At 42.2% G+C, this 25,094-nt stretch overlaps 2 protein-coding genes across 2 annotated transcripts in view; one reads left to right on the forward strand and one right to left on the reverse strand.

Annotated features, from left to right (window-relative positions):
• The first annotated feature begins 33 nt into the window (after positions 1-33).
• Positions 34-8,590, forward strand: slc40a1 (solute carrier family 40 member 1). Its single transcript, XM_051404194.1, has 8 exons — positions 34-393; positions 498-565; positions 929-1,088; positions 1,440-1,555; positions 3,713-3,839; positions 4,133-4,378; positions 4,490-5,128; positions 5,566-8,590. Exons 1-8 carry the CDS (start codon positions 360-362, stop codon positions 5,880-5,882), a joined length of 1,707 nt encoding a protein of 568 aa, XP_051260154.1. The 5' UTR covers positions 34-359; the 3' UTR covers positions 5,883-8,590.
• Positions 8,591-10,890: 2,300 nt separating this feature from the next.
• wdr75 (WD repeat domain 75) overlaps positions 10,891-25,094 on the reverse strand; it is a 15,816-nt gene continuing 1,612 nt past the window's right edge. Inside the window, exons 2-21 of the mRNA XM_051404203.1 lie at positions 24,905-25,034; positions 24,062-24,127; positions 23,504-23,603; positions 22,732-22,856; positions 22,264-22,334; positions 21,893-22,009; positions 21,184-21,272; positions 20,907-21,065; positions 20,578-20,637; positions 19,638-19,753; positions 19,242-19,417; positions 18,962-19,119; positions 17,405-17,585; positions 15,659-15,753; positions 15,432-15,527; positions 14,900-15,069; positions 14,153-14,212; positions 13,502-13,642; positions 13,233-13,324; positions 10,891-12,650 (exon numbers count right to left, since the gene is read on the reverse strand). Coding sequence (XP_051260163.1) covers positions 12,437-12,650; positions 13,233-13,324; positions 13,502-13,642; positions 14,153-14,212; positions 14,900-15,069; positions 15,432-15,527; positions 15,659-15,753; positions 17,405-17,585; positions 18,962-19,119; positions 19,242-19,417; positions 19,638-19,753; positions 20,578-20,637; positions 20,907-21,065; positions 21,184-21,272; positions 21,893-22,009; positions 22,264-22,334; positions 22,732-22,856; positions 23,504-23,603; positions 24,062-24,127; positions 24,905-25,034 — 2,416 coding nt within the window. The 3' untranslated portion in view covers positions 10,891-12,436. The remainder of the gene's footprint in view (positions 12,651-13,232; positions 13,325-13,501; positions 13,643-14,152; positions 14,213-14,899; positions 15,070-15,431; positions 15,528-15,658; positions 15,754-17,404; positions 17,586-18,961; positions 19,120-19,241; positions 19,418-19,637; positions 19,754-20,577; positions 20,638-20,906; positions 21,066-21,183; positions 21,273-21,892; positions 22,010-22,263; positions 22,335-22,731; positions 22,857-23,503; positions 23,604-24,061; positions 24,128-24,904; positions 25,035-25,094) is intronic.

The raw sequence follows: 25,094 nt of genomic DNA on the forward strand, positions 1-25,094 counted from the left end.
CGTGACTGCGTGGCTATATCCGAGGCAGGACGTAAACAGTGAGCAGAAGAGCGGAGGCAGCCGTCAGACGGACCGGTGCTGGATATTCAGCCCTCACAGCTTCGTGTCTTCTCTTTTTCTTTTCTTTACTGTTATTTCTTTCCGACTTCAGCTACAGTGATAGCTAAGTTTGGAGAGGAGGAAAAGGAGGGAGAACCCGCCGTGTCTTTTGTCTTTTGTTGTTTTTGTTTTTTTTGCTGTTGTATTTGTGGTGTCGCTGAGAGATAACAGTGGGGTCGACCTGCTTTAACGTTGCATTACAAAAGAAACAACACTCACTTGGTTGTTTTGTTTTTTTTTGCCATTTGGACAGCTTTAAAATGGATACCTCTGCACCCAGGAGGACGTGCTGTGGTAGGTTATTTCTCATTGCAATGCGAGATTATTAAAACACAACGGATCCATCATGGATTAAAATATGGATATGGAGATGTAACAGTTGAATATTTCCTTTACAGAGTCTGTCCGAGACTTCTTCACCTCAGCTAAATTCCTTATTTACATGGGACATGCTCTGTCTACATGGGTAAGAAACACATTACTGTCTATTTAAATGACTCTCCATCATGTATTTACCTCATGATGACAGGCTCCATGTGTGGCTTTTTCACTGTCAAACTAAATATAATGCGTTATTGTTACATTATGTGTTGTTATAACTGTCATTACAATATGAAATGACATGTTTTCCTCTGTGTGGAGCTCAACCACACTGTGCAAATAGCTCCTGAAGGATAGATTGAACTGTAGAGGGTGATTCTTATGTCTCAGGGCTCTTAATATTTATGCAGCAGCCAAACCACATTTCCTACCAGCCAACCAGCGTGGATGTGCAGAATCAGGTATCAGCGTTAGGCTTATGAATAATCCAATGATTTGAATTTCGCAGGGCGACCGAATGTGGAACTTTGCCGTGGCCGTTTTCCTGGTGGAGCTGTACGGGAACAGCCTGCTGCTCACGGCCGTGTACGGGCTGGTGGTGGCCGGCTCCGTGCTGCTGCTGGGGGCCATCATTGGGGACTGGGTGGACAAGAATCCCAGGCTCAAAGGTAAGGAGGGAGCACGGCGTTGAAAGACTGTCAGAGCACAAGTTTGTCATGAATGAAATGCCCACAAACTTTGTGGATTTTGAACCTGAAACACTAGACGTGTAGCACTCTCACAGGGACTGGCATTATAACGTCCTTTACAATGTGCACATGTGCTCCGCTTTCACAGTTAAATGCTCCTCTTGTTGAATGTTTATGCAGAGGAATTTGGCTCTATTAGATTAGATCAGGGAGCGAGGGAACGTGTCCAACCATCTCGCCGAAGCGCTCTAATGATCTGGTTTGTCAGACAGCAATCTGTTGTCTTTGATCATATTTCTGTCCCTAATGTCCTTCGTGGTGTTTCCACAGTGGCCCAGACTTCGCTGCTCGTCCAGAACAGTTGCGTCATCGTGTGTGGGATCCTCCTGATGGTTGTTTTCCAGTTCAAAGAACAGCTTGTGGAGCTTTACAATGGATGGATTCTGGTAAGATCCCCCCTGTGCTTGTCTTTACACACTCGCTGTTTGAACGTGAACTAACGGGGGATTCTCACTGAAACCACTCTCTGACCCTGGGATTGCACACTGATATGGACTCCTTGTCATTATGATTTATGAGCACTTGAACTGCTTTTTACAGAAGAGTTAAGTGAGCATGGTTCAGTGCCAGAAGACCTTTGGCTGTTCCACTAACTTAAATTGACAGTAGATTAGGCATTGTTTAAGTTTTTTGACACAGCTTGTCTACTTGTTTCTTGATGCTCTTGACACTCACATCTTGAGCCACAATAATTTATAACTGAACTTTGTCATCACAAGAAAACCAAAGCTGACAATTAAGAGGTAATTACACTCTTGTCCCCAGCAGCCCTCCGTAGGAAAGAAAGTTTGTGTCAGTGTTCTGAGAGGGGCTTGTTTACACTTGTTGAGCTATGTGGCTTCACAAGAACTTCCTCACCACAAAGATGCGGACCTACTTCTGCCGCCGACCGAGATGCAGAACTGTAGACCAGACAGGTTTCTGTCCATTAGGAGAGACCGGTTGGGGTTGTCACGTTGAAACACAAAAGCCTTTCTGTTTTGGGGGGAGGTGGGGTGACGGCGGGAGGTGGGGGCATTTGTGGCACGCCTTTTGGGTCTCTCCCGGAGAAAGGGGGAGATTTTGGCCACGTGAGAGCGTTTAGGGGGACGGCTGTCGGCGTTGGGAGTGTGGAGGTGGAGAGAGGTCGGTGGAACAGGAGATTGAGTGTCTGGTTGAAGGCTGTGCAGTCAGCAGGTTCTTCAAGGCCTGTCACATGACACAGAGAGAAATGTGGCCGGGCCTGTTGAAGCATTTGTAGTTTTTTTTTAATCAGCAGCTGCGTTACAATGTACAGATTAACAGACAAAGTAGCGGTTTCATAATTGAGCCATATTATACGTTTTCTTTTAGGTTTTTCTGTCACTCTGTGCTTCTTTATTGCTGCTGCAGCTGAGGTCACATGTTGAGTGTCATATTAGCTGTCATGAGGTTAATTTTTGCAGAATGATATAGATTTTTTTTGTACAGGATGTCATTGATTTTTTTTGTTTACATAATGTGATAATAGCACTTTTTTGTTGTCAGTATCAGGTAAAATCTGAACTTCCGATCTTAAGTCCTTTTACAGTTAATGTTACAGTGTTGGAAAAAGTTTTGAGCCTGACAGTTGCTTCATTCTTGAATTTAAATCATAAAAATAACTCAACTTGGAGGCGTTTTCCATCAAATAGAGACGGTATAATAGATGCAAGTCTTGTATATTCATGTTTTAAAGATAAAGTTGGTAATTTTTCTAAATAAATCCCATAAAAATACCAAAACTATTTGTTAGTTCATCTCTAAATACTTCATGACTTCCCTACTTTGTATTTAGGGTTGCAACGGTCGCAGTTTCAATGTCTACATTGGACAGTAACTACTATCATCAGTTACAATGACCCTTAAAGGAATGAAAGCAGAAGGGTTTTTTGGGGGGGTTGAACAAATACATCACAAAATATTATATGCTATATATTTTTAATGACACAAGTACAGTAGAATTCAGTATTTTTTAAAAAATGTAATACCGTCGATAAGCATATGCACATGATAACCATCAGTCGTCATACCACAGTATCGGTATACCGCTGCAACCCTACTTGTATGTGGCATTCAGCCCAAAGCCCCATTGGTTCCTCGTGAAGATTAGTTTAATTTTTTTTTTTTTAAAGGCTGGTCAGTGTAGTTTTTTTTTAAACAAACATCACTCAAACAGGAGTAAATCCTGTGTTGGGGACTATTTATAGCTACACATTTTCTGACTTTTCCCACATTTTTGCTGATCAAATACTGGATACTTTCACCTCTTCTGCCTCCTTCAAATAAAACAACCCAAGGAAAAGGTGTTAGGGTTCAGTCAAATAAACTAGTGTGTGTGTGTGTGTGTGTGTGTGTGTGTGTTAATGGTAATGAAGAAGCATGTCAGCCAGTGCAACAGTGTGACTAACATTGTAGATTAATAGTGGAATAAGCTTTATCAAGCTTTGGCTAAACAGAAAAGATTTACTTTGCAGCAAGTAAATATAGATCATTCGATTACGATCACATTTACTAATAATATTCTTTTTTTTTTGTTCTTTCAGACCACCTGCTACATTCTGGTGATCACCATCGCCAACATTGCCAACCTAGCCAGCACAGCTACATCCATCACCATCCAAAGGGACTGGGTGGTGGTTGTGGCGGGTCAGGACAGCAGCAGGTTGGCAGGTCAGTGTTTCTTATCATCAGATGTAGGTCTCACATGATCCCTTATCAGATCTGTTCAGTAGGGCAGACTTTGAACCCCCAGATGGTGACTCACTCTCGTTTTCACCCTGATTGTTATAAACTATTTCATAGGTTTTGCTTACATGGTGGAAAACACTCACTGAACTTAATGACCTTTATCATTCTGCCCTGCTAGTATCATCATTTTTTAAAATGCCATGTGTCCATCATGTGAGGACTGTAATGGGCCAATATTTGATCTCAGGAACTTAATAGTGCCACTCTTTTATCAGATATGAATGCCACGGTGCGGATCATTGACCAGCTGACCAACATCTTGGCTCCTATGCTGGTGGGTCAGATAATGGCCTTCGGCTCCCATTTCATCGGCTGTGGGTTCATCTCTGGCTGGAACCTGTGCTCCATGTGTCTGGAGTACGCGCTGCTGTGGAAGGTCTACCAGAAGACGCCGGCGTTGGCCACGAAAGCTGGCCAGAAAGAGCAGCAGCAGGAGCTCAAACAGCTCAGCCCCACGAGAGGTAGCTACAAGAACCTTGTGTTTGATTTCTAGCATCTAACACTGTGGGGAGTTTTGGCCTGTGTGGTGACTGAATTGAACTAATTCTCTTCATGCTTCTGCCCTTTCACAGAGTTGGAGAACGGCCAGAGCCCTGAGGAATCGTCTCAGCCGCTCATGAATGAAACCTCAGTCGTGACCAAGCCCGCCTCTCCCAAGCAGCGCGGCTGTTGCTATCAGGTGACCGAACCTCTGCGCACCTTCAAGGCAGGCTGGGTCGCTTACTACAACCAGAACATCTTCTTCGCCGGCATGTCCCTGGCTTTCCTCTACATGACGGTGCTGGGCTTCGACTGCATCACCACGGGCTACGCCTACACGCAGGGCCTCAACGGCTCGGTGCTCAGCCTGCTGATGGGGGCCTCGGCCGTGTCGGGCATCTGCGGCACCGTCGCCTTCACCTGGGTCCGCAAGAAGTGCGGCCTGATCCGCACAGGCTTCATTTCGGGCCTTGCCCAGCTGTCCTGCCTCATACTGTGTGTCGTCTCCGTCTTTGCTCCCGGGAGCCCCTTCGACCTCAGCGTCTCGCCCTTCCAGGACCTTTACACCCACCTGATCGGAGAGAAGCCGCTGCCCGAGGCCGAGCACAGCCTCACCGGCGTTCTTACCAGTGGAAACGTCACTACTGCTGCACCAGCTGAAGAGCTGCCACCTCTGCAGTCCTACATGTCTGTTTGTCTGCTGTTTGCTGGCGTCATTGCTGCTAGAGTTGGTAAGAGTGTTTATCTAAATGTCCTGATATTGTATTTCACTTGCTTTGGAGCAGAGTAGAAGCTCTAGCGCTATTTGCCATTGAGGTAAATGGTATAGTCTAAGTTGTTTGTTAGTGTCATTTGAAAGGGAATTAGAGTGTCCATGCTTTATTGGCATGTTTCACTTCCTTTCATAAGATAAGAAAAGGCTGTTTCTCGAATGATCACTTCCTAAAGGTGACTCAAGCAGTTACAAGGAGGTCCACAGGTTGAACTTTTTCTCAACTCACCGGAATCTCACATAAGACCTCTACGGATGTCAGAGCAATATTTGCAACCTTTGGTTCCAATTATATTGCCTGATAATTACCATTACAGCTACTGTCGCCTTCTAAAGTTGTTTCATTGTGGCTGTAAAAAACATCATTAACACTGACTGTTGATCCCCTTCTTGCAGGTCTGTGGTCTTTTGACCTGACCGTGACCCAGCTCATCCAGGAGAATGTGATCGAGTCGGAGCGAGGTGTGATCAACGGCGTCCAGAACTCCATGAATTACCTCTTAGACCTGCTGCACTTCATCATGGTGATTCTGGCTCCGAACCCGGAGGCCTTCGGCCTTCTGGTCATCATCTCTGTCTCCTTCGTGGCCATGGGTCACATCATGTACTTTGGGTTTGCCTACAAGAGCCTGGGGAGCCGCCTCTTCCTGTGCTGCTCGCCGGAGCAGAAGGTGGAGGAGGTAGACAACCCCTCACTTCCTACCACCGTCTAACCCCGTTAAAGAGACTCTGTCCTGGGTACATATCTCTCAAGCCTTACCCTTGCCCTGCATCTTATTTATCTAACATCTTTTTTTCTTGTAGCTGGCAGAATGCTAATGCTAACCAGATAAAGGCAACTTAACATGCTATGCGTAGCCATTAATAAAGCATTACTCATTAGCAGAAAGCTTACAGTTATAGAAAACTAATCCATAGCAAGACTTTAGGTAAGGCAGGGTTTCTCTAACGTTTTCAGTCTGGGAGTCAGATGAGAGTCTCTCATCTGCGGGTCCATGCTCTTTGATACATACATGTACTGTCGAACAAGGATCCATCACTTCTAGGCTCGTGATCCCAATGTGGTGGTCCTGTTAAAGACATCAGGGGAAATGGCGCTGTAAAATATTCTCCCCCTCACTGCCTGGATGTAGCTGTAAAGATGTTTAAAAAGGTGCTTCAGCTAACTAAAAGGCCAAATGAGGGAGAAATCTTGCAGGGAAAGCAGGCACTGAGGCTTGGATTAAGGGGGGCCGCTGTCGTCTGAGACCCTAAGAGACAGGCCGTCCCCCACTTTCCTCTCTTGACACTTGCCTCTCATTGGTGCTGTAGCTGTGTCCGCTAGCTGTTCTCTTCAGCCTCGGCTGTGTGTCCGCTTACATGTATGATGAGCAGGTTCTTGTGGAGGCCGTCCTCCAGAGGGCTTTTTTACTTTTATTTAACCAAACACAAAACTGGGATCTAGTCTCTTTAATACGTGGTTATAAGGGTTATGCAAAATAACTGTATTTATTCAGGAAATGCAGACGGTGGTTTTTATAATAACTGTATAATCAGTATTGTGTTGCGCTCTCGCGGTCGTGCCATAAGAAAGAAATCCTATGCACCCTTGTCAATAACTCTCTCAGTTACCAAAGTCAAAGTCCATAATATGTGGCGTAAAAGGAAGTGAGGGAAACCAGTTATCTGTGTGAAGCAATCCAAATATATGTTTTTTTTTTACATCAGGTGACAGTAGATGTGTAGGTTCACTGAATATTCCTAACCCACTCTGAGATTGTACTTAAATTCTGTTTTCCTGGTAGTTTACATTAATAGTGTTATTTTGTCACCTTTTTTAATCTTTTATGTTCTCTCTCTCGAGTAATTTTTCAATCATGATTGTTGTTACACAGGCACTTTAAGTGATTGACGTCTGTCATTACACCTAACGCGTGATCAGGCATTTGATCAATATTTTTTGCACAAGGTTGAAGTCCTGACTCCACCCCCCCTACCCACCCCACCGCCGCCGTAAACCCCCATGCTCAAACTTATTTAAATCACTTATAGTCTCTCTGTTTGTTCAGGTGCAGTGTGTGGGGGGGGAGGGATTGTGGTTTTAAGAAAAAAAATAAAGGCACATATTGTAACACTTACTGTAGCACCAGAAAACTGTACCAGTTTACAGAAGAAGTGAGTGCACCCCGTGTTGTAGACAGATACCCTCCGGTTTCCTCAAAAGTTTGCTGAGTCAGTAACTCTTATCTGGTCTCAGTATACCGCCTCAGACTGCCAGCAGGCTCTGAACCAGCACTGAGTCAGGGTTGTAGCTCTTATCGGTCTAAGCTTCGACAAACGTTTTAAAGTTCTGACAACTTTGGCTTTATGAGTCCAGAAACTGTTGTTTTTAAAGCATCTTGTGAAAGTTTTTTTTTTTGCATTCCTACTTTTAATTGATTTTTCTAAATAAACAAATGTCTCCAAAAACAGTTAAAAATCTCAGACAGTAGCTTCATTTTCATTTCTAAGGGGGAATAATGTGTTATTATTTCGTCTTTCAGAAATAATCTCACTTTAAAGATATACCCAAATAAGGTACCTAATGTAGCTCCACCTCTGGCCTTCAGTGATAACTGTCGCCTTATTGTAAATTAGCCTTGACAGCTGTTAAACGCACACATGTGGCTACATCAAGAGTCGCAACCCGCCCATACAAAATCTAGCCAGTCTAGCCAAGATTTTGGTATTTTTTGGAGTGGGGAGATATAGGGGGAGAGAAATATTTAGTTTGGAAACTAAATAATTGGGTAGCCGCACCAGATGTAGGAGAACAGAAGGCCACTTATTAGCCGAGCATTCCCATGAAACCTGGTGGAGGACGCGGCGGTGAGTCAGGATGTCTGCAAGTGTGCCAGACTCGCAGGGAATGGAGCTTAATTTTCATGTTCCACTCGGGTTTAATGTGAAAAAAAACTCTGTATGGGCATGAGAACAAAAACCGGCTCTCACAACGGTCTGTCTGCTGATTCAGGAATATCACACATGGACATAACTCTGTATTTTTTAATGTAAATAACATTAGCTGTCAGTCAGTATAAACATATTGAATATATACAATTGGAAAATGCTCAAAAGTATATTGTGTATACTGTTGCCATGCTGTTTTTTTTTTTTTTTTTTTTATGTTTTTATATACCTAGTGTTTGTATAAAGTACAATTACTGCATTTCTTTTAAATACATCTGTATCATACTGCTTTAATCTGGCATATATATATATATCTCTCTCTGTATATACATATAGATATATATCAGTGTTATTGTAGTTCAATAGACAACAGCATTAAATCATAAAGAAATCATCCATTTTATGTAATAATCGCACTCCACTGAACATAAAGTCGTTGGTACTGCTTGTATTGCATGAGCTCTCCTAAATAAACAAAACCGTCACAATCGAATGTGTTTAGTCTTACGTGTGTGTGTGTGTGTGTGTGTGCAGTGTATTATGTTCGCAGGGTTTCCTGGGATTGGTTGCTCTGGTGTCAGGTCACATACCTCAGCACAGTTAGCTGCTAATTTCCTCCCCAGAATCCCTTTCTTTCAGGCAGCCAGTGTTAAACTGAGTGACTTTTAAGCCGAGCTGGATGATCTGGACTCGCATGCCTGCTGAAAAGACAAAGAGTGACCTGTTTTGTTTGGTTTTTTTTAAGCGACAGAGGCTTGTTAGTTGGCTTTGACTCTGCATTCAGCGGTTGTTTTATTATTTCGATGCTTAATGTATGTGTATGTTTAACAGCTGATCTGCACTGTGAGTGTGTTGTGACGGTCGTATCAGGGGCTCGTACTACTTTTAAGAGGTTTAAGCCAAATGCCAACGCACTGCTGATCAGTGAGACAGCTAATGAATACACAATAGTACCTTTTTAACAGGCCTCTTCTTTCATTTTGTTCCCTATAAGCTTTACTGAACAGCAATAGCCTTCAGGTGCCACAGTGAATGAGATAAATTAAACAACTTTGTACTTTTATCGAAGCACAATCATGCTGTTTTATTTGCAGATGCTGACTCATTTTTAAATGATTAGGACCCTGACATGCTGACTTGCTTTTTTCAGGATTTATCAGTTTAAGGTAGAAGGTTCAACATGAGGGGCGATGCCTTAAAAAAGAGCAGCAGTTGAGGCCCCACCTCATACTCGAAGGACCACATACTGACAGAGTGAAAAGGCCGCTGGCCCCAGTGAAAGTCCAATGTCTACAGACAGGAACTAGGACTTGAGATAAGTGGAGATATCGTCCTGTTCATGTGCAAGGTCTGAAAAAAAGTTGTATGAAGCCTTTGAAGCCTTTGCGTAAGCTCTGATACATTTCCTCGAGTGATGTCACTTGAGTCAGCGTCTGAAAGTCTGAAAATGAAACGAATCAGGGGTTTAGAGTAGAAATAAATGATCTTTCCAGACCTCTCTGTACTTATCTTTAATTGAGGTTAACGTCTGGAGGCTACATTAGCTGCTACTAGCACACCTGCATCTCCTGAAGTTCATGTTGTGCATTGTGGGTAATGTAGGCATCAAGTTTTGAGAGGGAAGAAGAACATGTGGAATCATAAAGATGATATCTCTGGTTCGGCTGCGTCGATTTTGAGTCCAACATTTGTTTTTTTATAATATTTGATGAAGTTCTCCCTTTAGCAAGAAAACAACGACCCACTTCCACAAAAAAAAAAAGTTTTTACTTCCTCCTTAATCCGAACCTCTTCTGCGAGTTCAAACTTTAATCATCTTTGCTGCACTGGTTTATAAATGGCCACAAGGGAATTCCTTAGACTTGTGTATATTTGTTTTATATATATATCATAGTACATTATATTACAGTTCATTTCTATGAAGGGTTGTCTGTTGCTCAGTGTGGTGCCTTGCTCAAGGGGAAATACAAAGGTGGAGGGCAAAGAAAACGGTCTAACAGTTACAAAGTTTACCGAGATTCAGAGAGGATTTGATGTTTTTTTAAATATACTTAATGGATCTGTTTTACAATCCTAGGTCATATCAAGCCAATAAAAGTGACAGATAAACAGCTTAGGTGTCGATAAGGAAATATAGGGTGACCCAGTTTGATGACCAAAGCTCCGTACGTTCTCAATATCTTTTAAACGCAGAGTCCAAGAAAGAGCACGATGGATCTGTCCTTTGCGGTGGGAGGCCTCGGGACGGAGCACCTGATAGAGAAAGGAACTGAAAAACGCTGAGATGAAAGTGCCCTTTCTTATCCAACCCTGGGAACAAAACGTGACCTCCTTCTGAGACAGCTTACTCAGGACTTCAGGATTTGTTACTCAAGACCAAAGAGAACGGGGCTGACTTTACAGCACCGATAATGTGACTTTACAAGGTCCTGGACACATGAGCAAAGTTTATGTTAAAGATTTCTAAAATGAAATATCATGGGTTTGCATTTCCAAGGAAAATGTATGTTCTGCATTAATTCAAACAATGTCATCATTACATACACTTTTTTTTTTTTTTTTAAAGAATCCTAATCCCTCTTGAGAGCAGCAACAGTCTGATTAGATGTGTGTCACAGTTCACCTGCTTATACAACACTACTACAAAGTGAGAACTTATAACCGTCTCTCGCCACCGCACTACATTACAACACACAATAGTGACAATGGAAAAAAAGGCTTTGGACTCTGGAAGACACACTGATGTTGTGTAACAAGGTGAGGAGCAAGGCAAAAATCAATGAGGCTGACAGCTTAAAGAAAGACTTCTTTTTTATTAAAATTCAAAATATAGAAAAATGTCTAGTAATTGCACTATACTGTGTATGTGCATGATACAGTGCCTATAGAGAGTTTTTACCCCACCGGTGGAGTCCTTAATGTTTTAACATTGAATCACAGTGGATGTGATTAGTTCTTTTTTTTTGCTTTACACTGATTGACAAAACACAAATACTTTAACGTGCAAGTTTAAAAAAAAAAAAAGAAGCCCCTACAAACTGATCAAAATAAATGATTGCATAAGTATTTCATCTCTTTACTGTGACATACCAAATCAGCACTGGTGCAACTATTTGCTTTAAGTGGAAGATGCAGGTTTTATTTAATATCCCATCAAAAACTACACCATAAAAACAAGTGATTCTCAACCAGGGAGTAAATATATCCACGTTACAAAGTTATTTGAGGCTGATGTTTAGTATATTGTCATAACAATCACGGTGTTTCCCCCACTGTGCAGGTTGTACCCTCAGTTTCCCACCAATCTAACTGTAGGTTTGCATAGAAATGTCAAAATGGATAGCTAAAAATACTTCTAAATATAAACATCAGGCTGCCCCTCCACGTGGTAATAGTAATATTAAGTATAAATACAAATTTGACCAAACCTACTGGGAGGAAAAAAAACCCCACAGAGATGTAGCCTGAACATCAACAACTATGTCAGTGTTGGGAACCACGGATGAGGTTTCAGTCTTGCCTGTGACAAGTTAACAAGAAGTTCAAGAAGGCAGATACGAGAAACATTTAAGCACTCGATAATCCTCTGTTCTGTTATTCACAGTCCCCCAGCTCGTGATTACCAGCAGGCATGGAGGAGACTGAGGTGAATTGAAGTCCAAAAGTGAGCTTTTTGATTATCGGTGTAAGCGAAACCCTGGACCTGCGTGAGGTCAGCCAAGCATTGTGGGGACGGATGGGAGAAACTGGGAGTCTGGTGAAAGGAGCAAGTGAAACTTCCAAATTGCTGTTTGCATGTTCGTGCACGGACAGTTCGTGCAAGAACTGTCTGTACAGTGTGAAAAGAGGATAAGGGAGAAATTACCGAATTATCTTGCAGCTTGAAATTTGGTGATTAAGGCCTCAGAACTGCAGAAAAGACATCCTGGAGGAAAACCTGCTGCAGTTTGCAAGAAAACTGACTTGTGAAGAGATTTATTTTCCAACAATCACAAACATACAGCCAAAGCTACAGAGGAAAGGCTGAGAAACAACACTGTTAATATTCTGGAGTGGTTGAGTCAGAATCCAGATATGAATTCAAACCAGACTTTGTTGTAAGACTTGGAAACTGATACAAACTTGTCAACGTTGACTCAAGGCTGCAACTGCTGCCAAAGGGGTTGGATACGTATGCAATCAAATACTTGTTTTTGTGCATAGAAATGTATTTGTTTTGTGATTTCTAGAAGAAATCCTCAATTTCATGGTGTAAAACAATAAAAGAAATCCACTGAATTGGTGAAAACCTTCTATGGGCAGTGTATCTGTGTGTGTCTGTCTTTGTACATGGTCATGTTCAAGAGTCCAGGAGGCCTGCGAGCCAGCTGTGGTCAAGTTTCTTCACCCTCCTCAGTTCCCTAGCCTGTGCTTTTGTCAGAGCGGGGGCTGCAGACTCTGTTGCCTCGCTTTCCAGCGACTCCTTCGGTCTCGTGCTGGATTCCATTTCCCCCTCTGAATCCTCTTCCTCTTTCTCGCTCTCCATTTCCTCCTCTGTGTGTTTATTTTCCTCCCTGAGGCCATGAGAACACATGTAGGAAAAAAAATAATAAATCAACATGACTTTGCATATTTAAGAGACATAAACAAGTCCAAGCACAGCTCCAGCCTGAATCTCAAGTTGCTGAGTCATGTGGAGCCTGAAAGTGCAGCAGTGTTGTGTCAACTCCTGATATTATCACGAGGTGTCAAAAATATATATTTCATCCATCAATCAATATTGACACATTAAAAAGGGGAACAAAAAGCCAGTATGACTCATTATTTTCAGTTTTATTGGCTCACAATTTAAGAACAAATAGAAAATGTGTTGAATTTCTGAAGCTATTTGATTTATTTGCACAATAAAATTAGCGTTATAAGCAGATGTTATCCACTTAAGTAAACAGAATAAAGATGACTTTGGGTTAGCGTGTGTGTAAGTGTACATGTGTAACTGTGTGCAGGATTATAGTCATATATGATCAGTTCAGAGAGCTCAAGTTCATCAGACGAAACCTAAACCTGTTTTTTACAATCTTGAGTGAGATAAATAGAACTGTTCTGTGGGTGAGCTTGACAAAATGTCTTTAGCCTAACATTGGTGGACTACTGACCTGGTGTCTGTAACGGAGATGAGCAGAGACTGCACAAACATTGAGCAGAGGTAAGAGGTCGAGGGCAAGACGTGGGCCGGCGTCTGCAGAAGCTGTCAGGAAAACAAACAAACACGTTAATGTCAAAAAATGTGACCGTAAATTACTAATTTGCATGTGTCAATGTGACAAATTTGAGATGCAGAAACTTCTCACTCATTCCCTAAAATAAGGACTTTTAACCAGCTTATACACAGCTCAACGTGGACACACAGGGCCGGACTACCGACCTCTCTGATAGCGACAGAGCCCTGTGGCAGAGGTGTCCTCTCAGCAGACATGCCGCCCAGCGAGTCCTGATTTTCCTGTTGCCGATGTTTCCCCAGCAACAGGTAGAACGGTGTCATGGCAACGCTGTCATCGATCACAAGCTGGAAAGGGGAAGAAATAAAAAAAAAAAATCACAATGTCAGGAAAAACAGGAAATGTCTTCAGCAACGATGTTTTTATTTGATAGAGTGGAAGGAGACAGAAAAAAGAGAGAGAAACAGAGAGGGGGGTTTATTTGGATTAATTCAATAAAGACCAGGGAGTTGAAAACAAAAGCAACATGGATCCACAAACTCTGCTGCTGCCAGTTCCTGTAACTTTAGCTAAGCACAAAAAAACTGGCTCTTCACCATCACCCTGCGATCACTGCAGAAGAAAACATGAAGCAACAGCTGACACAGGCATCGGTCCAGCTCACAGGTTTCATGAGTTTCGTTATGTTTAGACTGCCCGCAATGAGGAACTGTTCTATCAGGTATGAACTTTGGTCTCCAAAGAGTTCAGAAAACCTGCTCGGTATGCGATGTCCTGCGCTGTTGAGTGGCAGGCCAGAAATGTCTGAAATCTTTTAAAGCTGAGCAGCGGCTGGTGCTCAGGTGTGCTCGCTGTACCTGTTTGCTGGACGCCATCAGTCGGTCTTCCTCCGCCTTGGTGGTGAATGTCATGAGATCCTGCAGAGGAGAGAGTGCAAAAGGTTATTATGGTGCATAAGTACTTTTTCCTTCCGTTTACCCCCAATTGCACACTTATTATGTCACTAAAATAATATAACAGTGGTGACATTCAGATAATAAGGATGCTGCAGAACAGAGACTGAATTCACACATTTGCTGCTTGCTGTAATTTTTATTTCTTAAAATAAGTGTCAGAGCTGGAGGTCATGCAGGGTTTGTCCATGTTTGAAGACCATTATTCAATGTAATTTAAGAGCTATTTTACATCCATACGGGCCAAAAAAGGTATGAAGGCTATGAAAGAAAATTAGCATTGGTTCCATATTGGTTTTGTTTTGTAGTTGTTACGGCACTATTAATACAAAATCCTCCCCAAAACACATTAAAAGGTCGTTTTTTGAGCTATAAACTAAACCGTATGACTGTCACATCCATGCTAGTGTTAATTTTGACATTCCTACCAAATACTGAAAATAGGTCAACACACCCTCTGTTTGTAATTACCCCGGACCTGACAGAGTCGATTGTATGGGGTTAACTTATTGTCATTACATGATATGCTTGTTCTACTTAGTATTTTTCTATTTTGGCACAATGGTTCGGAAAAAGAGTTCCACTTCTAATCTTTGCTGTCAATTAACCACCTTTTCTAGTTGAGTGTTTGTCTGGCGGCGGTGTGTTTACCATGTACTGAGTGAGGAAGTACAGCTGGGAGTGGTTGAGCCACTGGCTGCTCTCCTCGCAGCTCTCCAGCATCTCCTCCCTCGGGGCAAAGACGGCGCGAGTCACCTTCCCCGAGCACACCTCCTTACGGGAAAACAGCGGCCGAGGCTCGCTGGGCTTAAACACAAACACTGACAATAGAGAAGAAAGACAACCAGCATAAAACATTAACACAGTAACGGTGATTTCTACACTTCCATTAAAGAAATTACAACAGTATGCTTATTAAATATATATATGGTAAATATTATACCTGCTTGGCACCAACACATTAGCACACAGATGTTGTGTTAAAATATTTATCTATAGAGGTTTTGTATTCAACCCACCGCTTCAACAAAGTGTCTTGTTGGTTTGGAACACTGAATTTATGAGGCTGATATACAGACTGAAAGTAAACTGGACTTCTTTCTCAAATCAGATCTTCAGGACAAACTGTGACTATCAGTATCTCCTGTTCACAACAACTTGGAAATGCCAAGACTCTGCTTACAGTCGGTGCATCCAGCCTGACAGCAGAAGGCAGCCATGTTCTCGGAGAGGGGGTCGGCCAGCAGCAGGCTGACGTCCATCGAGGTGCTCCACTCCACTATCAGAGAGGACAGGATACAGCGGAAGAGGCAACAGGAAGACACAATTATAAATCAATTGCAAAGAATGCCCTCAGCTGCAAATGTTTTTGCTTGTGTGTTGCCATGTACACTGCACAGACGGCCTTACATGAGCAGGTGAGGAGGTTCCAGCAGCAGAGCAGGTTGTTGGCGGAGGTTCCCAGCAGATACTTGGAACAGCTCAGTCGCCCAAAACAAAGATCCCTGGTGGAGAAAAAAAAAAGTCCCTTTAGTTTTCTTGTGACTATAAAGAATCCCAAGTGCAGCCCCCCCCTCCTCATCTAGCTCCCCACACCGCACATATTTCACAGGATTAGCCTTTGAGGAGTTTTCCGCTTTGGGGGCTTCAAATGGGAACACACAATCACCCACCAAGAACCAAACACCCGGAAAATTTGTGTCTGGCAGATGAATCAATTTCAGACTTGCTGCCTTTTACATATTAAGGCTGTGATATTACTATGCAAAAAATAACTTGGCAGGTGAAATTTTTTCTTATTTTAAGCCAAAAAGTCATACATTTCTCAAGTTGCATGTAAAGAGTCTGGGGTTGGTGAGGTTGGAGGTCAGGCCGTTGACCCAGCTCTACACATCCATAGGTGGTGGTTATGTAAGGGGCACCGGGCAGCTGTCAAAACAGCTGACCGTTAACGTCTTACAGTTTCCCTCCTTTCAACTTTGAAGCCTCAGTACGTACAAATTCCCTTTCAGCTCCCAAACTACACAGGAAATGTCTGCTCATTCGAAGAGGCTGTCTGATTATGATTGAGTTTCTTTTTAATGGAGCAAGGCAGCTCATCGGGTTCCTAGTAAGAGACCTTTTGTAGTGCTGTTGACTGACGCTCTTCTTGACTTAGCTGGTTGCTTCATTTTAATTTAAATTGCAAGTCAGCTCTCCTTGTTTTTCTTGCAAATATGATGAAATGCTGACTGACTGTTCTGAGCAGAAAAGTGGTACGGAAACTAGCAACAGTAGTTTCGTGTCCTCATTGACCTGAGGGCCCCTTGTTGAGCAGAGGAGGGGACATCAGCCAACATTTCTGAGACTCGAGCAACGTTGCGAAACTGCAGCCTGCCCCCCCCCCTCCGTGTTCATCCGGCTGACAGGCAGCACTCCTTTCTCTGAGGCCGCTCCATCCCCTGGTCTGTTGTGAGAAACAAAGCTTTGGACTTGTGCCAGCGTGGTAAAAAGGTTATTTAACTGTTCAAAGACGTCCTCGACAGCAAACAGCTGGTTGCTTAGTGAATCTGTGTGAGTGCACTGTGCTTTAACTAACTGTCCACGGTCCTATCAACGTCCCTTTCTTCTGTGAATGTGAGCCCATCTGTGCTTACTGGAGATGGAAGAAATAAACATTTTACAATACAGCAGCTCTAAAACTATTTCTATTTATAAAAATACTATAATCTATATTTTTTTAATACATTTTTTGCAACAATTCTGTCTGTATTTTGTACTTTTTTATGTTTTTACAATCATAAAACTTAGTTTACTTCACAGAATACGTTTTTTTTAAAGTTTTCTTACACACTTTAAAATCATGAAGACCAGGAAACCCCCAGACTGGAAACCACTGCATTAGAGCACCAAATGTGTATTAATCCACAGCTCAGCATCCACAATAGTCTCCAACCAATGCACCACTTACTCCTGTTTTTTGTTTAAGGTCAAACTTGTCTCTTAAAGAGCTGGATGGGAATATGGCTAACTAAAACACAACACAAAGAATCTGATCAAGCATTGAGTGATCATTTTCAATGCTTAAAAAGGTGCTCCAAACATAATCAGTATTGAGTTTCAACACCCGGCCCTAGTGCATGCGTGGGTATTTGAGTGCATGTTTAAGCCTCTGACCTGATGGCTCCTGGCGGCTGGGACAGAGTTGTCAGGAGCTCCCAGGAGGCCGGGCTCCACACGGTCACCACCTCCTGAAAGCTGACGGCCAACAGAGAACCATCGGCTGAGAAACAGCAGCACTCGGGCACCAGGTCGTGATAGGCTCCGACGAAATCACACGACCAGGAAGGACCTTCATCTGTTGCCATGTTCGAGGGAAAGTAGAGATGGAGACAGACACCGAGAGTGTTGGATTAGCGAGAAATACTGCCTCATTTGGCTCAACCTTAACATTGAACTTGATGTGTAGAGTCTGGCACTGGCACTTGAGTCTCATTAACGAAAGGGAGATGATTACACATGTTTTCATCTCGTCACAATTTGACTACAGTAATTCTCTTTTGAAACAAAATGAAACAATCTTCCTTCGTTTTTTCGTCTATATGTCAGATTCTCTATCACTAGGATCTCATTCACGAAGGTCAGCCTTTGTTTGTAATCAGGTGCTTGAGCCAGTTCTTTGTGAAGGCCTTCTTACCGACAGCTAGGAGACTCTTGACCTAGTATACCTTGGACACGGTTTTAGACTCAGGGAGATTGTGCTTTCCAGTTGGCAGCCTCTAAGCCTCCTTGGAATAGTCTCCCAATAAGCTTGAGGCCTTTTGGACTCATTTAAAAAAGGAGCAAAACATTCTGTTCACGGAGCAGCATGTGGAAGTTTATGATTTGTGTCTCATGTCTGTCGCCCTTGTATATTTTATCTATTGTTTTATTTATTTGATTTCATTTCTTTGAACATGAAGCACTGGTGTCTGCGAAAGGTGCTATAGAGATAAACTTGATTCCTGCTGATGTCTCTCCGGCTAAAAATGTAACAATCGTATAATCACGGCTGCACAAAGCACTTTGGATAAAAGCATCGCCTGCACGGCACTGATGGTAGGCAGGTTTTCAGCTTCACGGAGGTAAGAAGTGGTTTGTCTGGTTGGTTAGTTACGTATGCGAATAATAGGGCTACAATTGAATGAATTGTTAAAAAATGGCAGAAATGCTGTTTTCAGCCACTCAAAAGGTGGAGATTTGTAACTCTTCTCTCTTTTACCTTGGACTTTTAACTTGTTTCTGTCATTCTATAGAGCAAATGATTATTTAATTGATCTAGAAAACAACAGTCAGATAACGATAACGAAAATAATCATTAGTTGCAGCCCTAATACAGTATATACAGCAGTCTTACAGGTCAATTATTTGTTTAAAATAAGATGTTCACTGACCTACACATTGACCATATGAGGTTTTTCATTGAGATAAGATAAGAAAAGTGATTGATTTATTAGAAAATTTTGTTTTTCTCATCTTACAGGCTGAATTGCTGTGTCAGGTTCCCTACCAAAATCCTATCAATGAGGACAAATAACACAGAGCTCTTTTGACTCGTAAAGAACACAGAGCTCTTGAAGAATAAATTGAAAATACACAAGGAGCAGAGTAAACATTGCCACACTTTAACACAGCTCAGCCAAACTCTGCCTTTTTGGTTGAATGGACTGTCAGACACTGAGTTACACTGCTTACCCTCTGTGTGGGCCTGTGCAGCCAGCTGCCAGGCTTTGAAGTGCCCGTCCTTACTGGTGGAGGCCAGCATGGTGGTCTGGCTGTCGGCGGCGTGGCAAAAGCACATGGCTGTAATCTGGGCCTCGTGTGGGGCCGAGATGGTCGTGTTCAGCACAAAACTGCAGGTGATACAGTCAGCATGTTACAGGGGTGTGATTATTGGAGTACAATTTTAAACCAGTCTACTGCTGAATATGTCGCTCATTCCCTGAAACACTGTGTACAGTTTAGACGTCAGTACCTCTGTGTTTGTTCATCGTATGCCCACAGTTTCAGGTTCAGCTCCAGCTCAGCAGCTTTCTGTTTTCTTTCTTCCACCGTTGCCAGCCAGTTGCCAGATGCATTGAAGGCCGCCTTGACCACCTCAAACTGTTGCAGGCCCGACTCATGAATATACTCCTGCTGCACTATGTCCAGCTGTGGGAAAGATGAGAGAATTGAGTTGTGAAGACTAATTCACACCAAGGTGTTGACAGTATTATTGAGTGAGTTTGTGGATCAGAATAGAAGTTTTTTTTGTTTATAATAGAAATAAAGCTGTCTCCAAGTACTCATAACCATGCTTATGTTATTTCAGGTGCTGAATTACCACATTAGGTCAATAAAAGACTCCAAAAATGATCGCAGAGATGCTTACGTTGTACAGCAGCTTGTCTCTTTGGAGGGAGTAAAACTGCAGGTGACCCGGTTTCCCATTCAACACCAGGGATTTGCTGCGTGGGTCCATCATCAGGTCTGTCCTGACACTTTCTCCTGCACAAAGATACAAAATAAAGAGTGAGAATCCACTGGTAACCTGACAGATTCAAACCTTGTTTTTACTCTTTTTGATGTGTCATATAAAGAGTAGTTTGGTGTGAGGGACAGAGAGGAAGAATAGGTCAGAAATTCATGAAAGAGTACAATTCTTATTTCCGCCTACTGATGCAGAATAAAACAACCGCAAATGATACACTGTCAATCTGATTGAACATATACAAATATACAATACAATTTCTGGTCAAATATGACATGAAAAGACAATTTTAATTTTCTTTAATGGTCTTTTATTTCCTTAAATGTTTGTCTTGTTTTATCTGGTTGATTTTTTTATTTATTTAAATTTGATGATTTTATTAATTGTGTTTTATTTTATTTTTTGTGAAGCACTTTGTAACATGGGTTTAAATGTGAAAGTGCTTTTATAAATAAATATTATGATTGTTACTGTAACACTTTCTAAGGAGATAAAAACATAATTTGCACCACATTAACAACAATAAGACCTGGAAAGAATTTCCAGGTTAAAAAGGCATCACCAGGGGTTTGATATGTTTCCTTAATTTCTCTTTTTAATGTCTTTGGTCAAATTTAGTTATTTACATCTTTGCACAATTACAGTGTGAACAATGTGGGTGATTAAAAACCAGTAGATTAAAACCTTTGTCTATAATGGACAATGAACTTTCTTAGAAGCAAGATTGTTTTCCAAGAACTGTAAAAGGTTATTTATGATATATATATGTTTATTATCTATGAGTCCATACAGCATGTTTATGATCAATCTACATGCTGTGCCACCTACAGTCTGTACTCACCTTTGACCAGGCCCTGAATAACAGCAGACACTTTAACACAGCTCTGGATGATTGTGATCTCTGAAACAAGAAGAGACGTTAAGAAGTTAAGTTACCACAGCTTGTAGTTTATAATGAACTCTGAGTCTTATCAGTTAAGGACAAAGATGTGACCTGTGTCTCTTATTAGCAGAAAAATGTGCTCTCAGATGTAAAGCTTATGGCATTACTGCTGAAGCTGGAAATACATTAAGCTGTAGTACCACTAGATGCTGGCTTTTAAAAATGTATATACACTGTGTCCACTGTGCTCACTGTGAATCATCTGTGTGTATAATACAGCTCCTTACTGTTGTCACTGTGTGAGGTACAGAACAGCGCTCCATCAGGTGAGACGGCGATGTGTGTGATGGCAGCGCCCAGGCGGGGCAGGAAGTCTCGCTGGCTCTCTTGGTTGTATCGCCACTGGACGAGCACCGACTCTATGCCTCCGCTCAGCAGGTTGGTGCCTGGGGAAACAAAGCAGATATAGATACAAATCATGAGCTAATCTGGTCACTCTGGACTTTTTGTTTTGTTTGTTAAAATATAAGTGACATTAATAATCCTGGTATGAAATGCATCTACCTTCTGGGGTGAAGCACAGAGAGCTGACAGCACTGTGGTGCCAGTGCAGGGTGGAGTACGTGTACTCCTTCTTGTGGTTGAAGTTTCTCCTGAAATGGACAAACAGTGACGTAAGAAAAATAAAGTCTCTCCACTTCACCTGACGAGCTACATTCACACATGTATAAACACACACTGCTTTACAAAAATAAAACTAGAAGAGCGCACTCAGCAGATCTCCGCCAGGCGTGTCCTGGTACCAGATCTACTTGTGCTCCTGCATTTACAGACGATGTAATACAGATGCTCCGGCTCAAGATGAGAACAAACTTTGCTATGGGAGTCCGTTTTTGGGCCACAACTGAAGGCCAAAATGTGGCCAGCAACAGACTAAATAAGCCGTTTTCAGCAAATGCCAGGCTAATATAAATATTAGGCTGAAGGGTCCAGCAGGAGGTAGGATTAGCATGTGGTCAAACACACACACACACGAAGCCTGGAGAGGATAAAAATGGGAATAATTCAGGAAAAAATAGTGACAGGTAAATTTGGAGAAGAGGAGTTGACAAAATGTTGTAGAGCTTCTTTCCCAGCATGATAGGGGGAGTAGAGTTCACTCTGTGCAGCGATCAGGAAAACCCAAGTGAGCAGCAGATCTTTAGACTAAACAATCAAAATCACCAAGACAAAGGGTGCGAGTGCTTCAAGGCCAGGTTGTTGCTTCACTCACCACAAGCGAATCTTTCCATCCTCGTGTCCAGTGGCGATGCAGTCATCTTTTGGGTGACAGGCAACACACATGAATGTGTTCTTGCCTCCCTTCTTGTTGTCTTCTTTGAGGGGAAATCTATTGAACAACGCACACAGGGTCAGACAGACATACGGTGTTACTTATCACTGAGGCTTTGTAGGATAGTGAGGGTTTTGTTACCAACAGGTTTTATGATAAAGATTCACTCTTAAACATTTTGTGTCTAATTATAGAGAGATAAAGTATTTGTCATCTTAAGTTGTGAGCAGTTTGTGGTTTTACTTGAAACCCGTTTAATTCATTTTACATCTCCACACCTCATAACTGAAGCATCACACACAGTGACTCACCTGTATGCCTTCTGTTTCTTGAAGAAGTAGACCTCCAGCTGCAGCCCATTAGCTGAAGCAATATATTCGCCCTGTGAGGAAGATAACACTTGTTTGTTAATACACACTCTACATTCAATTTCCAGGGCAACATCAATTATTTCCAGGATTTCTAGTAATTTTAATCAATTTACAGGTGTTCTCAGTGACTGTAAAACTCCAGGCTTCTCAAATGTTGTAGTATTTCAATATGTTTTTAAATACATTTATTTAATATATTAAAAACAAGCCAGAGATTCTTTTGCATACCACTAGAGGCAGCACACGTACCACGAGTAGTACACGTACCATAGCTGGAGAACCAGTGCCCTACATTATTTTGGCCCAGCAGAGAAGTCTGTCAAGGTCAACAAGCTTTCTGATCAATATCCCTCTGATTATATGTATTTCAAGAAGGTGTGTTGGTGACAGTGACGGTAGAGTTTGTACCCCTCTGCCGAAGACGATGGCCGCTGGGTTGGAGCTGACGTCGCTGAGCACAGCAGAAAGCTCTCGGGCCTCCACCAGCTGATCTCCGCTCTGTGGCAGTTGTACCGCAACCAGCTGGAACATCTCTGCACGCGCACACACACACACACACACAATCAAACATGAGCTTATTACACATTCTGACCCCTTACCCACTTTCTACTTCACAAATGTTAAAAGCCTCCACGAGAGCGAGTTCACTTTTTCTGTAACTGGCGACTCCTTGTGGAAGTATTACGACAGAGACACTGTAACAGACGTCATCATCGTGTCAGACTGATCTGAGCTGCAGACACTGGATTTAATGGACTGAAACATCACACAGATTTTAACACTTTTCACCAGGATTGTCAAAGAAACACTTTTCTGACCTTTAAATAAGTTAAAAAAGATAAACATGGAGGTTTTAACATGTGTAAAAAGCTCTTAGTTTGGGTGATTTTTATTCTGATATTTAAATGTATTGCTGCCTTCATTTGAATAATAGGCCGCTGTAAGTAGTGATAGTGCATCTGCAGTTTGTTTGGCACCATTTCAGCATTATTATTGATTACGCTCCTCTTTTTTTGGGTCTCATATAGCTGAATGAGTAAGTGTGTGACATTAACTGCTAAAAAGGTTTACACGGAAATCGGCAACATTAAAATTGCCCGCTGACATGGTGTCTAATGGATGCTGAGCTTGGGCATCAAACTAAAGCAATAACCAAAGAGAGAAAAGATGTCGAACCTACCAGATCTTTTGTCGCTCTGCGCGGGAGTAACGAGAAAGATGACTCCTTCATGGTTTGCAGATGCGTAGATGGAATAAATCGGGTATCCGATGACATAAGTCTGGAAGAGATCACACAGCTGTCACACACGGCTGCCAGAAATCAGAGGGAACAACAACACTAACTGATCTCGACCCAGGAGTCCTTCACTGCTGTGTCTCTACGTATGCAGTCACACTTACGGTGAGCCGATGATAAATATACAGGTAAGCTCATTCTGCTGCTGAACTGTGCAGCTATTTTAAATGCATAATGTCCAAAAAACAATCAACATGTGCTATAAAATAGATGAAAGGTTCATTTTTAAATCGGTCGATGTGCGCAGAGTTAACTTTAGTGTGTGGAAAATAATGTTTAAAAAGGGTAGGATGTCAATTTCTACTCCACACTAACTGGTCGGGGGCTGCCCTTAATATGGAGAAGACCCAACATGAATGTACAAACAGAGCCGAAGTGGACACAGATTGGGACGAGACACTGAGACTGGGAGGGAAAAACCATTTAAGAATCAAGTCGTACTTTGATGAGGATGCCGTCTGTGAAGTCCCAAAGTCTGACAGTGCCATCTGCTGAGCAAGAGTAGACCTGCAACAAAAAAAAACAGGTGAGGGATGCATCGTCACAGGAGAAATTAAAAACAATAAAATCCTTATAAACAGCAACTACTTATATTCTATTTCAGTAAGTAAAGCATGGAGCATCTGAGAAGCACAACCATCCAGGATGTGCTGGAGTTTGGAGATATTCATGAATATGTAGCCCGCTGATCAATAAAATAATAATAATAAAAATCTTAAAAAGGCACTTTGTTGTGCTCAGAGTGCCAAAAACTTAACTTTAGTAAAACATTAGTAAAAAGTTGTTCTTCATTCATAAAAAGGTTTTCACTCCAAAATCAATTAATCAATTAATCTTTCTCCATTGATGAATCCATACAAATTGTAAGTAAGGAGAATAAAAGTCAATTAATCAATTAGACTTTCAACAGAAATATTGCCGTCAATTATTCTGATCGTATCTTGAGATCTGCACGTGGCAATATTACAGTTTTGATATGTTTTATTCTAAAATATTATTTTTTTGGCCTTTATTTGATAGAGAGACAGACAGGAGGGGTGGGGGGGCAGAGAGAGGGGGATTACATGCAGCAAAGGGCCGCAGGTCGGATTCGAACCCGGTCCGCTGCGTATACGAGTCACCAACTCTACCAACTGAACTAACCAAGCGCCCAAATTTTGATATAACTGAGCTTCACTGTGCAGGCCAACATTTTACAGACTTATAGTGTCGTCGCTTTAGAAAGAGTCCGGAGAAGACCCTGACCCCCCCCCCTCTCCGGTTAACAGACTGTGTGACGGTTACCTGCAGGTGGTTGGAGGGTCTGAGCAGCACACCTGTCACCAGCTCTGTGTGTCCTCGCAGGTCGTGGATACACTCCTCGGTGGAGGTGCTGAACACCTTCACACACTCTCCTGAGGCGCACAGCAGGAACCTGCAGCAACACACACCCTTTCTCTTTAACACATTACACTTTATGAACACAGAGACTGCA

Source organism: Dicentrarchus labrax, unplaced genomic scaffold (assembly GCF_905237075.1).
Source record: "Dicentrarchus labrax unplaced genomic scaffold, dlabrax2021, whole genome shotgun sequence".
Lineage (NCBI taxonomy): Eukaryota > Metazoa > Chordata > Actinopteri > Moronidae > Dicentrarchus > Dicentrarchus labrax.

Coding starts and splice junctions, on each gene's coding strand:
- slc40a1 (XM_051404194.1), top strand. CDS start 360: ATGGATACCTCTGCACCCAGGAGGACGTGCTGTG. Junction 394..497: donor ACCCAGGAGGACGTGCTGTG/GTAGGTTATTTC, acceptor TTTCCTTTACAG/AGTCTGTCCGAGACTTCTTC. Junction 566..928: donor GACATGCTCTGTCTACATGG/GTAAGAAACACA, acceptor TGAATTTCGCAG/GGCGACCGAATGTGGAACTT.